The sequence below is a fragment of the Macaca thibetana genome, chromosome 16 (assembly GCF_024542745.1).
Source record: "Macaca thibetana thibetana isolate TM-01 chromosome 16, ASM2454274v1, whole genome shotgun sequence".
Taxonomy (NCBI): Eukaryota; Metazoa; Chordata; class Mammalia; order Primates; family Cercopithecidae; genus Macaca; species Macaca thibetana.
In genome coordinates this window covers 33138489-33152530 of record NC_065593.1, presented here as the reverse complement: position 1 = coordinate 33152530, position 14042 = coordinate 33138489, and the positions used below count along the sequence as shown (strand labels likewise).

Genomic DNA, 14042 nt, shown 5'->3' with positions numbered 1-14042 from the left:
TTTGTTTAATCTTCAGGAGATTTCACCAAAATGATGTATGTCTTGCTGATGATGTCTTTCATATAATTCTAGACAAATTAACTAGAAATGAATGTATATAATTGATATAGTTTGGATATTTGTCCCCTCCAAATCTCATATTGAAATGTGATCCCCAGTGTTGGAGGTGGGGGCTGGTGGGAGGTGTTTGGATCGTGGAGTCAGATCCCCCATGAATGCCTGGGTGCTTTCCCCACAGTAATGAGTGCACTGTCACTCTGTTAGTTCATGAAAGAGCTGGTTGTTTAAAGGAGCCTGGTACTTTCTCTTCTCGCACATACTTCCTCTCTCACCATGTGACATGCTTGCTCTCTGTTCCCCCTTCACTTTCTGTTACAAGTGGAAGCTTTCTGAGGCCTCATGAGAAGCTGAGCAGATGCTGGTGCCATGCTTATACAGGCTGCAGAACTGTGAGCCAAGCAAACCTCTTTTCTTTATAAAAATTACCCAGCCTCAGGTATTCCTTTATAGCAATGCAAAACAGACTAACATATTACTTGTACTATAGAACTAAAAGTTGGTTAAAAATTCAGTTTCAGGGCCGGGCGCGGTGGCTCAAGCCTGTAATCCCAGCACTTTGGGAGGCCGAGGCGGGCGGATCACAAGGTCAGGAGATCGAGACCACAGTGAAACCCCGTCTCTACTAAAAATACAAAAAATTAGCCGGGCGCGGTGGCGGGCGCCTGTAGTCCTAGCTACTCAGGAGGCTGAGGCAGGAGAATGGCGTGAACCCAGGAGGCGGAGCTTGCAGTGAGCCGAGATCGCGCCACTGCACTCCAGCCTGGGCAACAGCGTGAGACTCCGTCTCAAAAAAAAAAAAAAAAAAAAAAAAAAAAAATTCAGTTTCAGAAGCCTGTCTTTCCTAGGTTAAAATTCTGACTCTGCTGCTTCATGGATGTATGACTTTGGACAAGTTACTTAATCTCTTTGGGCTCTGGTTTCCCCCAGCCCTAAAATGAGGATGCCAGTATTCCTTGTGGAGTCATCTAAAGGCTTAATACTAGTAAAGAACTTACAGTAGTAAAATGCCACATAATAAGCATTTAAATATTAGCTATTGTTTTTATTATTATAAAAATAAGAGTTTATTATTGAGGTCAATGTTAGGCTTAAACACTAGAGTACTAAGGTCATGTAATTTCCTGGTGACTGGCAATTTAAAGATGAGATATACCACATGTGAATTGGTATAATAAACCATTTAATGGTGTATTAGACAACATTTATGTGTGCTATACAACAGTATACTTCCAATTCCTTTCTCTCATCCTCTGTGCTATTGTTACGTGTTTTACTTTTACATATTCTATAAAGACACATTACATTTCTTCTCTTACTGCTGTAGACTGCTAGTTATCTTTCACAGTGTTTAAAAATAAGAAAAATGCTTTTATGTTTATCTTCATTTATGCCATTTCCAGTATTCTTATTTCTTTATGGAGGTACATGTATCTCTAATGGCATAATATTTCCTCCAGCCTGAGGTACTTTTTTGTGTTCCTTTTTTGCTGGTAATGACTTCTCTGTTTTTGTTTCCACCCCCCCAACAACAAAAAAGAGAAGCAAAATATATTTTCTTTTTGAAAGATATTTTCACCAGGTACAGGACTTATGGTTGAGTTTTTTTCTTTTAGTGCTTTCAACATTTCACACCATTGATTTCTGGCTTACATAAGTTTTGATGATAAATCAGTTATAATTTTTTGTTTCTTTCAATGTAATTTTTTTTTGTTTTTTTTTCTTCTGGCTTTCTTAAACATTTTTTTATTTTTGGTTTTGAGAAGTTTCAATATAATTTGTCTAGTTGGTTTTTGGGATTAGAAGTGTAATCTATTCTGCCTGTTCTCTGAGCTTCTTACTATCTGTGGTTTTGTGTCTATTTGTTTTGAAAATCCCCAACCTTGTCTTCTCCTTAGATATTTCTTTTGCCCCATTCTCTTTTTTTTTTTTGTAGGATATCAGGATTACGTGAATGTTATGTCATTGACATGATCTCACAGCTCTTGGGTTTTCTGTTCTGTCTACCTTCCCCTGCTAGCTGTCCTCACATTTTCCGCCTTTTGTTCCGTTTTGGATAATCTCTTATGCAACTCTTTTGAGTTTACTCTTGAGCTGTTCCAAAGCATTTCTTCAACTCCGTTAGCATATTTTTCCTTTGTCTTTGACAATATATTGGAGTTTTCCTTTTTCTTTCTGTGACTTAAAATTTATGGTTGAAACATAAGTGTTTCATATAGGACAGAAGAGACTGAGCCAAGTAGTATCCTTTTTCAGCTTGGGAGGTTGAGTCATTATAGTCTGTAGTTAAGCTTCATTTTGGTCTTGTTGCTATGGTTACCCTCAGTGCTATATAGGCTTCAATTTCCATTCTAGGGTTAATTTTTTTTTTTTTTTAAGGGGTTTGGGCTCTTTCTTAGAGATTTTTTCTAATGTTTGCTCTACCCTCAACTTTTGATCTTACCTTCTATTTGTTATCACACTGCAGAGAAGGTCTCTGTCCACAAACTCTTCTTCCCCTCCAGCTGTATACTATAGTTATTTATTCCTCAGTGCTTGCTAGCGGAAGGGTGGACGGTGGGGAGTGGTAGGGAGGGGACGCTCTCTGTAGTCCTATTTCTGTCTCAGTTTTAGGCAGGTGCTGTGTCCCCAGAAATTGGGAGTGGGACCTTTACATAGATCTTCCTTCTTCCCAGTGGTAGGGGATCTGTAAGGTCTGGGGCCATTATGTTTTCCTGCCCTTCCCCAGGGATAAAGGTGTTTTTGTTTTTGTTTTTCGCTGTTATTTTCTTCTAGTTCGGAGTGGGAGATGGGGCAACTAAAAATAGTTACTCTATGAAGTGTGTTAGTTCTGTTTGATTTTTTTAAAAATATTTTTAATGTTCTGTAGCTGTTTCCTTTGGCTAGTTATTGCTGGGTTGAGTTATCACTGGCACTAGGATAAATAGTTTTTGACATCAGTTGTCAGGTGTTATTAAATATATAAATATTATTTGGTGAATAGTATATATTTTCAGTTTTCATGTTGACTGTTAAACTTCTCGAATTATTTTTTAATCATGCATTTTTATTGACAGAAATTTTGCCTGACAAATAGTAGGCACTCAACAAAGAATTGTTGAATGAATGAATTTATTGTGATTTCTGTTGTCCCTTTCCTATGCATAGTTCTTCTTTATTTCTGATTGCTATAATACTTATTTCTGAGAGTGTTAAAAAATGTTTTTTGGAGTCTCTTTGAATTTCTGAACATTCAGTTAGAGAGTATCTTTTTTTCCAATCAAAGTAATGTGCATGATATTTCCAAAGGTTGAAGGAAGTTATGTAATTGCACAAAATTCTTATCACATTATTGTGGCTGTTGGAGGACCTTTGTACTCTCGGACCGTGGTAAGGACTCCCAAGAGAAAGAATAAATAATTCAATTGTGTGAGTCTGTAATATGCAGATACTCCTCTACTTACCCTGGGATTACAGCCGGTAAACCCATTGTAAGCTGGGAATATTGTAAGTTGAAAAGGCATTTCATACACCTAACCTACCAAACATCAGAGCTTAGCCTAGACTGTTTTAAACGTGCTCAGGGCGGGCGCAGTGGCTCATGCCTGTAATCCCAGCACTTTGGGAGGCCGAGGTGGGCAGATCATTTGAGGCCAGGACTTCGAGACCAGCATGGCCAACATGGTGAAATACCATCTCTACTAAAAATACAAAATTAGCCCAGCCTGGTGGCGCATGCCTATAATCCCAGCGACTTGGGAGGCTAAGGTAGGAGAATCACTTGAACTGGGAGGTAGAGGTTGCAGTGAGCCAAAATGACACCATTGTACTCCAGCCTGGGCAACAGGAGCGAAACCCCATCTCAAAAAATAAATAAATAAATAAATAAATAAATAAAATGTGTGTGTGTGTATATATATATATATGTATATATATATATGTGTGTGTGTGTGTGTGTGTGTGCTCAGAACACTTATATTAGCCTTCAGTTGGGCAAAATCATCTAATGCAAATCACATTTTATAATAAAGTATTAAATATCTCATGTAATTTATTGAATACTGTATGGTTTCTACTGAATGTGTATCACTTTCACACCATTGTAAAGTTGAAAAATCAAGTTGGTGACCATCTGTATGTATTTTACAGTAGACAGTCTATTCTTGACTGAGTGCAATAATAAGGTCTAAAAGAGGAAGAAGAGGGAGAAACTTAACATCATTTCACTAAAATTAATCAGGGCCTTTTCTGGAAGTGGAGATAAAATTTGTTAAAGGTGATAGCTGCCTCAGATTCCTCAACAACTGAAATGCATCCTAAGGTTGGCTTTATCATCTTCTTCCAGGTGATCTACTGTTCTTTTGGTGGAACATCCAAAGGGCTGCACTTCAATAATTTAATAGTTGGACTTGTCCTCCTTACAAGAGGCAAAGATGAAGAGAAAGCAAAATGTAAGTACTTTTATTATCTCAAAAATAATACCACATCTATGTATAGAATAATTTATCTCAAAATTCTGATGACAGGTAGAGGATTTGAAGTGACATTTTCCCAAAGAAGATATACAAGTGGCAAATAAACACCTGAAAAAATGTGCAACATAATTAGTCATTAGATAAATATAAATTAAAACTACAGTGAGATACTACTTCACACCTTCTAGAGTGGCTAAAATTAAAAAGCCTGATAATGACAAGTGTTGAGGAGGATGTGGAAAAATTGTAACCCTCATCATACATTGCTGATGGGAGTATAAAGTACTGCAGCAACTTTGGAAACCAGCCTGGCTGCTCCTCAAATTGTTAAACGTTGTTACTGTATGTCCCAGCTATTCCACTCCTAAGTATATACCCAATAAAATTTAATACATATGTTTACCACACACAAAAAAAAACTTGTATGGAAATAGTCATAGCATCATTGTTCATGATAGAAAATGGAAACAACCCTAATGTCCACCAGCTGGTAAATGGATAAATAAAACATGATATATCCATATGCTGGAAAATTACTCTGGTATAAAAAGGAATAAAGTACTGATTCATGCTACAGTATGGATGAACTTGAAAACATTTTGCTTAGTGATAGATGTCAGTCACAATAGGTATGATTCCATTTATATGAAATTTCAAGATTAGTCAAATCTGCAGAGGCAGAAAATGGTAGATTAGTGGTTGCTGGAGGTATCGGGGAGAGGGAAATGGAGAACAACTGCTAGTGGGTACGGGGTTTCCTTTTGGGTTGGCGAAAATGTTCTGGTGAAAATGTTCTGGAATTACATAGGAGTGACAGTTGCACAACCTTATAAATATACTTTAAAAATCACTGGAATGTTTACTTTAAAAGGGTGAATTTTATGAGATGTTCATTATGTCTCAATATAACTTATTTTTAAAAATTCTGATGACATAGATGTAGTAGTCTGTTCTTTGTTTCACAAACAAAACCGAAGTTTACTTACTTGATAATATTTTATGTACGTTATTTGTAAAAGGTTTTTTTTTTAATGTTTTACTTTTAACTTCAGAAATTAATTTTATTAGGTGAATTATCTAAGCACAGAAAAGAGTGGCACCTCATTCATTACCTTTAAATCCTGCTAATCAGGGAAACGCTATAATAAGAGGACACCATTTCCCCTGCTAAGTGTGAAAGGGAAGATAATCTCAGTTGCTTGGTGTCCTTCTGTGCTTTGTAGGATATAGATTTATTTAGTTTAAAAAAATTCGTTCATTTATTTGTAAGGTCTTCTGTCTCCTCATTGTTTTGTTTGAGCTCCCCAAAGACAGATCTGCCTTACCAAAAGCATTCATAAGCATTGCATATGTTATTAAAGATTTCCCAGGGGAAGTATGGAAGCTGTTTATATTACACAGAATGTAACATTTTGTTCCCAAAATTCCTACACTTTTATTCTTGACCACCATATTCTGGGTCTTTCTCTCTTCCTTCTTCCTTTTCTAATCTGCCTACTATGGTCTGAATGTTTGTGTCTCCCTCAAAATTCATATATTGAAATCCTAACCACCAAGGTGGTTGGTATTAGGGGATGGGGCCTTTGGGAGGTGATTAAGTCATGAGGGTTAATCATAAGTATCTTATGAGTGGGATAAAGTGCCCTAATAAAAGAGGCCCTAGAGAGACCCTTTATATTTTCCTCCGTGTGAGGATACAATGAGAGGTGGCTGTCTGTGAACTAGGAAGTAGTCCTTCACCAGACACCAAATTGATGGTGTACTTCCCAGCCTCTAGAACTGTGAGAAATAAATTTGTTATTTATAAGCACCCAGTTTATGGTATTTTGTTACAGCAGCCTCAACAGACTAATATACTGCCCTGGGACTGCTTCTGAATTTCTCAAAATCCTCTCCTATTCCTGAATCTAGACCATTATTTTTAATTCTTGCTAAGGTTTGAACACATTACCCAAAGTTCATGGGTAGAAACTTAATCTGCAGTGCAACAGTGTTGAGAGGTGGGATCTTTAAGAGATGATTAGGTCATGAGGGGTCTGCATGCATGAATGAATTAATGCTGTGACCTCAGGAGTGAGCTTCTTATCACAGGAGTGGCATCCTTATAAAGGAAGAATTCAGCCTCCTTCTCTCTCCCTCTTGCATGTGTTCTCTTGCTCTTCTACTTTCTGCTATGGGATATTAGAAGAGCAAGAAGGTCCTTGCCAGATGCAGGTTCCTTGACCTTGGACTTCTTAGCCTCCAGAATTGTAAGAAATAAATCTCTGTTCATTATAATAAGTTGCTAGATCTGTGGTTCTATTATAGTAGCACAAAATGGATAAAGAGATCATTTTTTTTAAAAAGTTTTGAGGTATAATTGTCATACAATAATATGCACATATATAAAGTATATATTATAATACGTGGTTTTGTTTTTTTTTTTTTTTTTTTGAGGGGATGGGGGACAGAGGAGATAGCCTCACTCTGTAGCCCAGGCAAGAGTATAGTGGCACAGTGGCACATAGCTCACTGCAGCCCTTAACTCCTGGGCTCAAGTGATCCACCTACCTCAGCCTCCCAAGTAGCTAGGACTATAGGTGCATGCCACCATGCCTAGCTAATTCATTTTCTTTATTTTATTTTTGTAGAGATAGGGTCTTGCTAGGTTGCCCAGGCTGGACTCAAACTCCTGGCCTCAACTGATCCTTCTGCCTCTGCCTTCCAAAGTGCTAGGATTAGAGACATGAGCCAGCATACTTAGTTATACATTTGTATATGTTTTGACACATGTATATGCCCAGTAAACCATTACCATAATCAAGATAATGAATGTATCCATAAACCCAGTTTTATGTATTAGAATGTAATTGTGATCTTGGTTTTTCCAAATTAGCATTTATTCACCAGCAGAAATAGAAATTGGCCCCAGGCAGCAATAATTAAAAATACCGGACAGGTATGGTAGTGCATGCCTGTAATCCTAGTTATTTGGGAGGCTGAGGCAGGAGGATCTTTTTGAGGCCAGGAACTTAAGGTAACAGTATAGCAATAAAAATAATACAAATAAAAAGCAACACACTGTAACAACTATTTACATAGCATTCACATTGTTTTAGGCACTATAAATAACCTAATGATGATTTAAAATATATGGGAGGATGTGGATAGGTTTTATGTGTCAACTGAAAAAAATTATGATATCTCTAAATTTGGAAAGGAGACTTTATTTAATTATATCTATAAATTTGGAAAGGAGACTTTATTTCTTATAAAGGGTTACAGCCTGCAAGGTGGCCATTCTGACAGCCTGAGAAACATAGCCTCCAGCAGATAACCCCAAACAGGTACTATGCAAGGATGAATGGAACAGAGACTTATGCTGAAGAGGTTGGCCAGTTGTACATATTCAACAACTTACCGGAGGGGCCATGAATATTCATGAAGTGGTTTCTGACACATGTGTACTGAACAAATGTACATGTTATACGTGTCCCATGTTTACTTTGGGGTGGAGAATTAACATTTAAATGTATTACAGTTAGGCCCTATAAGTCAAAAGATGAAACAAGGACACCAAGGCAGTCAAGTGGGCAGCCTCTGTAAACCAGCCAGAACCAGTCCGTGGTCAGTGGTCTTCTTATCAGGAGACCACTAACTTGTTGATAGTTACTGAAATAGCTCTCTTGTCCAGTCAAAGCTGTAGTTATGGCTTGTGGAACAGGAGTCAGTATGTTAGCATTTTGTGGTAAATGAGCTGCAATTGTTTTAGTATTGCTTCTCTCAAGGCCAGTGCTTATTCAATAACTGCTAGAGAAAAAGAAAAATGGCCAGGCGCGGTGGCTCATGCCTGTAATCCCAGCACTTTGGGAGGCTGAGGCAGGTGGATCGCCTGAGGTTAGGAGTTCGAGAGCAGCCTGACCAACATGGTCAAACCTCGTCTCTACTAAAAATACAAAAATTAGCTGGGCGTGGTAGCGTGTGACTGTAATCCCAGCTACTAGGGAGGCTGAAACAGGAGAATTGCTTGAACCCAGGAGGTGGAGTTTGCAGTAGGCCGAGATTGTGCCGCTGCACTCCAACCTGGGCAACAGGGCAAGACTCTGTCTCAAAAAAAGAAAAAGAAAAATATTGTAGCAGTTAGAACATAATTTATTGATTGGTTGATTCAGACAAGGTTTCATTCTGTCTCCCAGTCTGCAGTACAGTGGCAAGATAGCTCACTGCAGCCTTGAACTGTTGGGCTCAAGTGATCCTCCTGTTTCAGCCTTCTGAGTAGCTGGGACTACAGGCATGTGCCACAATGCCAAGCTAATTTTTAAATTTTTTGTAGAGATAGGGGTCTCGCTATGTTACCCAGGCTGGTCTCGAACTCCTGGCCTCAAGTGATTCTCTCGTCTTGGCATCCCAAAGTGCTGGGATTACCAGTGTGAGCCACCACACCTGGCAGTTTATTCTTTAAGTGTAGAGGTACATGACTTAATCCTTGCCTGGCATAGCTTTAGGTTTTGTTTGCAATTTGGTATCTTTCTGCCACAAAGAGTCTGTCAGTCTTATGCTCTTTAACATTAATGCTGTTTAGTTGTTGCATCTAAACCGCAAAAGGGATTGGGTATAATGAGATGTGTCTGACTGTCCATCCCCTCATGACCAGTATCTGTTTTTAAGGATTTTCTGGGGCCCCCTTGGCCAAGAGAGGGAGTCTGTTCAGTTGGGTGGGGTGCTTAGGATTTTCTTTTTAGTTTTCACATGCAAATACCATGCCATTTTATATGAGGCTTGAGCACCTGCAGATTTTAGTGTCCTTGGGGATTTTGTAACTAATCCCCTATGGATACTGAGGTACAACTGGTAACAGTTTTTTAAGTCACACACATATTTTTAAAGTTTCTTCGTTTTTTAAAATGTGATTGTATTAGTTTTCTAGGGCTGCCATAACAAAGCACCACAAACTAGGTAGCTTAGAACAACAGATATTTATTATCTCACAGTTCTGAAGGCTAAAAGTCTAAAATCAAAGTGTCAGCAGGGCCATGCTTTCTCTAAAACCTGTAGGGGAAAATTCTTTCTTCTCTCTTGCTTCTGGGATGACTACAATCCTTGGGGTTCCTTGGCCTGCAGCTGTATCATTCTAATCCCTGCCTGTCTTATCACATGGCTTTTTTTTCTGTTTGTGCTTTTCTTCTTATAAGGGCAGCAGTCATATTATGTTGGGTCCCACCCTAATGACCTCATCTTAACTTGATTATACCTACAAAGACTCTGTTTCCAGATAATCTCACATACACAGGTACTTTAAGGTTAGGACTTCAGTATATCTTTAGGGGGATAAAGTTCAGCTTATAACAACAATATTTCAAACATACATATAATACGTACCTCCACCTAGCTTTTTTTTTTTTTTTTTTTTTTTTTTTTGAGACGGAGTCTCGCTCTGTCACCCAGGCTGGAGTGCAGTGGCCGAATCTCAGCTCACTGCAAGCTCCGCCTCCCGGGTTCACGCCATTCTCCTGCCTCAGCCTCCCGAGTAGCTGGGACTACAGGCGCCTGCCACCTCGCCCGGCTAAGTTTTTGTATTTTTAGTAGAGACGGGGTTTCACTGTGTTAGCCAGGATGGTCTCGATCTCCTGACCTCGTGATCCGCCTGTCTCGGCCTCCCAAAGTGCTGGGATTACAGGCTTGAGCCACCGCGCCTGGCCCACCTAGCTTTACTATTTCTTAACATTGCATCCTATGTCCCTGATTTGATTTTTTAAAAATATTAAAACTAAGGTGAGGTTTTCATTGTATCCCTTCATGATCCCATTCTGTTCTTCCCTCTACAGAGGTTACTACTTTCATGAATTTGGTGATTCATTTCTCATGCTGGCTGTAATACATTTATAACATGTTTATGTGTCCTAAAACATTGTCAACTACTTTGCAGTTTTAAAGTTTTAAATAAATAGTACACATTAGTTCCCCCTTATCTGCACAGATCTGTTCCAAGACCCTCCCAGTGGATGTCTGAAACCATAGATATTCCCAAACCCTATATATACTGTTTTTTCCTATACATACATATCTATGATAAAGATTAATTTAAAAATTAGGCACAGTAAGGTATTAACAACAACAATAAAATAGTACTATTATAACAACATACTATAATAAAAGTTATGTTAATATGGTCACTTGCACTCTTAAAATATCTTACTGTACTCACTCTTCTTGTGATCTATAAGTCTGATAACCAAAATGGCCACTAAGTGACTAACAGGCAGATAGCATGTGGATACACTGGACAACAGGATCATTCAGGTCCCAGGTGGGATAAAGAGGGAGGCAAGTGATTTTATCATGTTACTCAGAACAGCGTGCAATTTAAAGTTTATTAATTGTTCATTTCTGGAAATTTCCATTTAATATTTTTGGACCTCTGTTAACCACAGGTGACTGAAACCTTGGAAAGCAAAACCATGGATCAGGGGGTACTACTGTACTATACAGATGATTTTGTCATTTGCTTTTCCTCTGAATATTATATTTTTTGATATTTATCCATCTTGAAACATATTTTAACTTCTATGTAGTATTTCATTGTGTGTATCTCATTTTACCTGTTCGCTTGTTGATAGACATTTACCTTTTTTCCCCTAAGTTTTGCTCTTACAAACAGTATTTCAGTGAACATCCTGTATTTTGTACGCAGGTATCAGAGTTTTTCAAAGATGGATGACCTTTACTAGATTTTGCCAAATTACTCATGAAAGTGGTTGCAATAATTTATGCTCCTATTAACAGTGTATAAAGAGGTCATGTTTGTCCTAGTCTTTGCTAACACTTTGTATTGTTATACCTAAAGATGTTTGCATATTTGGCATGTTTGAAAAGATACTATACTGCTGTTTTAAATTTTTGTTGCTGGGTTATTTTAAGGAATAAACTGTATTTATAAAGTGCTTAGCCCTAGTAATCACTCAGTTATTGTAGCTTTCTCTTTTCTCCCTACTTCCACCACGTATATTTGATCTTTTTAAGATTAATTTATTCTTTCTTTCTCTTAGACATTTTTAGTCTTTTTTCAAGTGAATCTGGGAACTATGTTATACGGGAAGAAATGGAAAGAATGCTCCATGTGGTGGATGGTAAAGTCCCAGATACACTCAGGAAGTGTTTCTCAGAGGTATATTTAAAGATTTACATTTTATCCCTTTTCGTTGACAAAGTATGAACTCTTAGTCGTGTAATAAGTTTTAAGTATGACAAACAGATGTTTATGTGCAGATTACTTTTGGTATTTTTATATTTATTGATGTTTCTATTTATGTGCTATTCCATGACTCTCATTACTGCTATATTTGTGAATCTGAAAATTTTCAATTCTACTGTAAAGGCAACTATTCATACTTAGAGTATAATGAAACACAATCCTATATGCACACATTAACACAGCAATACACACACACACACACACACTCCTGCAGGAACCTGAAACAGTGCTCATGTTGTAGTGTCTTTGCTTTTCATCATGGATATCATTCATTCATTAGCCTTGAGCCATCTGTGACCTGTTTTATCAAGGCCTATTTTGTCATTTATTTCACCTAGTTGATTTGCATAGTGAAATATTTGTGTTAAAAAATTGTCATCTTTGGGCCAGGCAAGGTGGCTCACACCTCTAATCCAAGTACTTTGGGTGACCCAGGCGAGAAGATCTCTTGAGCCCAGGAGTTCAAGATCAGCCTGGACAATGTAGCAAGACCCCAGCTCTACCAGAGGGGGGAAAGTCATTTTTTCTGTTTTCAAAAATAATATATTTTCATTGTGCCTTTATAGAAAAATTAAACAATAGAAGCAATTCAATGATAGAAAAAGTATATCTTTTAACAGAGGGAATTATTTTATTTTTCTTTTCAGAGGTCTGCTAGTATGTGAAAAGTCCTTAGTGATTGTAGAGTAAACATCCCTTTAGAAGTTCTGATTTGGCCGGGCGCAGTGGCTCACACCTGTAATCCCAACACTTTGGGAGGCCGAGGCGGGTGGATCACGGGGTCAGGAGATTGAGACCATCCTGGCTAACACGGTGAAACCCCCGTCTCTACTAAAAAATACAAAAGAAAATTGGCCGGGCGTGGTGGCAGGCGCCTGTAGTCCCACAGGCGAATGGCATAAACCCGGGAGGCAGAGCTTGCAGTGAGCCGAGATCGTGCCATTGCACTCCAGCCTGGGCAACAGAGCAAGACTCCGTCTCCAAAAAAAAAAAAAAAATCCAAGAAGTTCTGATTCTTTCATGCAGCACTGAGTGCTGCCCAGTTTCTTATGGGTGGCTTTTTGACACAATTCCATTTCACCAGTATGACAGTCCTTCATTGTTCTTTATTTTATTTGAGGAGTTAGTTATTTGAAGGCAGTCATATTGCCTTCATGACTGTATAGACATTGATTGTCCGTATTTCAGTCATTTGCATGTATCTGGTTCTTATATATATTTGGACTGTCTATCATTAGTTTCTTACCCCTCTGGTTTTGAATATCTCCTGTGTTGATATCCCCTGGTGATATCTCTTTCTTGCTTTTGAGCTTAGCGTGCAGTTTTTGGTGGTGGTTATGTTGTTAACATTTTATCCAGCATTTCCAAGTGTCAGGTGCAAAAGGATGCGCTTCCTGTGTTTTTGGTTCTGACATATTGACTGGAATTTGCTGTGATAGCAATTTACAACTTCAGGACAAACTGAGCTATGATTTGTTTTTTTCCCCATAATAAAAATTTGCTTGTAAGAAAAAAAGATAATCTAGCAAACCTGACTGATTGGATTTTTGACATAGATGTCCAAAACATTAATACTCTTTTTTCTTTTTCAGGAAGTATGGTATTTTTTCATTTTAATAAGGTTTATGCAGACATGCTCATTTTTGCAGATGGAAACTAAGTGTGGTTGGCCACCCAGTACTCTAACAATTTAAGCACAATAGCAGGCACATGTATTAGTTGATAATTAGGGCTATAGGGGAAAATAAAGTAGAATAAAGGAAGAAGGTGGTAATATCGAAAATCTGAATCTTGTTATTTTATATAGAATGGTTAGGTCTGTCAGATAAGTAAGATTTGAGTAAAGAATTTATAGCAAGTGAGAAAGAAAACCATGAAGATATCTGGGGGACCACTTTTCATCAAGAGAATATAGCAAAGACCTTGAGGTGGGGGTATAGTTGTATGTCCAAGGAACAATAACAAGACAATTTAATTGGAATGATGTGAACAGGGGAGTGGTAGGAAATGATTATATATTGTCCTATAGAACAGTGTGAGTCCTTTGACTTTTACCCTGAGTGAGATAGAAACCACTGGAAGGTTTTGAGTAGAGGAGTAACAAAATATGAGTTGCTTTTTTTTTTTTTTAAACACGTGATAACTTTGGATCTTATGTGGGAAGTAGGTTGAACTGAGTCCAGTTGAGGTATCTGAATAATCCAGGCATGAGGATTATGATTACCAAAGGTCAATGATTTAATCAATCGTTTAGATCATGGTGTAGCAGTGAGGTAATGAGAAGTTTTTAGATTCTGCGT

General features: G+C 38.0%; 1 protein-coding gene across 5 annotated transcripts in view; it reads left to right on the top strand.

Moving 5' to 3' along the window:
• The window catches only part of USP32 (ubiquitin specific peptidase 32), a 255531-nt gene that overhangs the window by 123449 nt on the left and 118040 nt on the right, over positions 1-14042 (top strand). For all 5 annotated transcript variants that reach the window (XM_050764564.1, XM_050764567.1, XM_050764565.1 and 2 more), the window contains exons 3-4: positions 4382-4487; positions 11537-11655. In XM_050764564.1, the coding sequence (XP_050620521.1) occupies positions 4382-4487; positions 11537-11655 (225 nt within the window). The remainder of the gene's footprint in view (positions 1-4381; positions 4488-11536; positions 11656-14042) is intronic.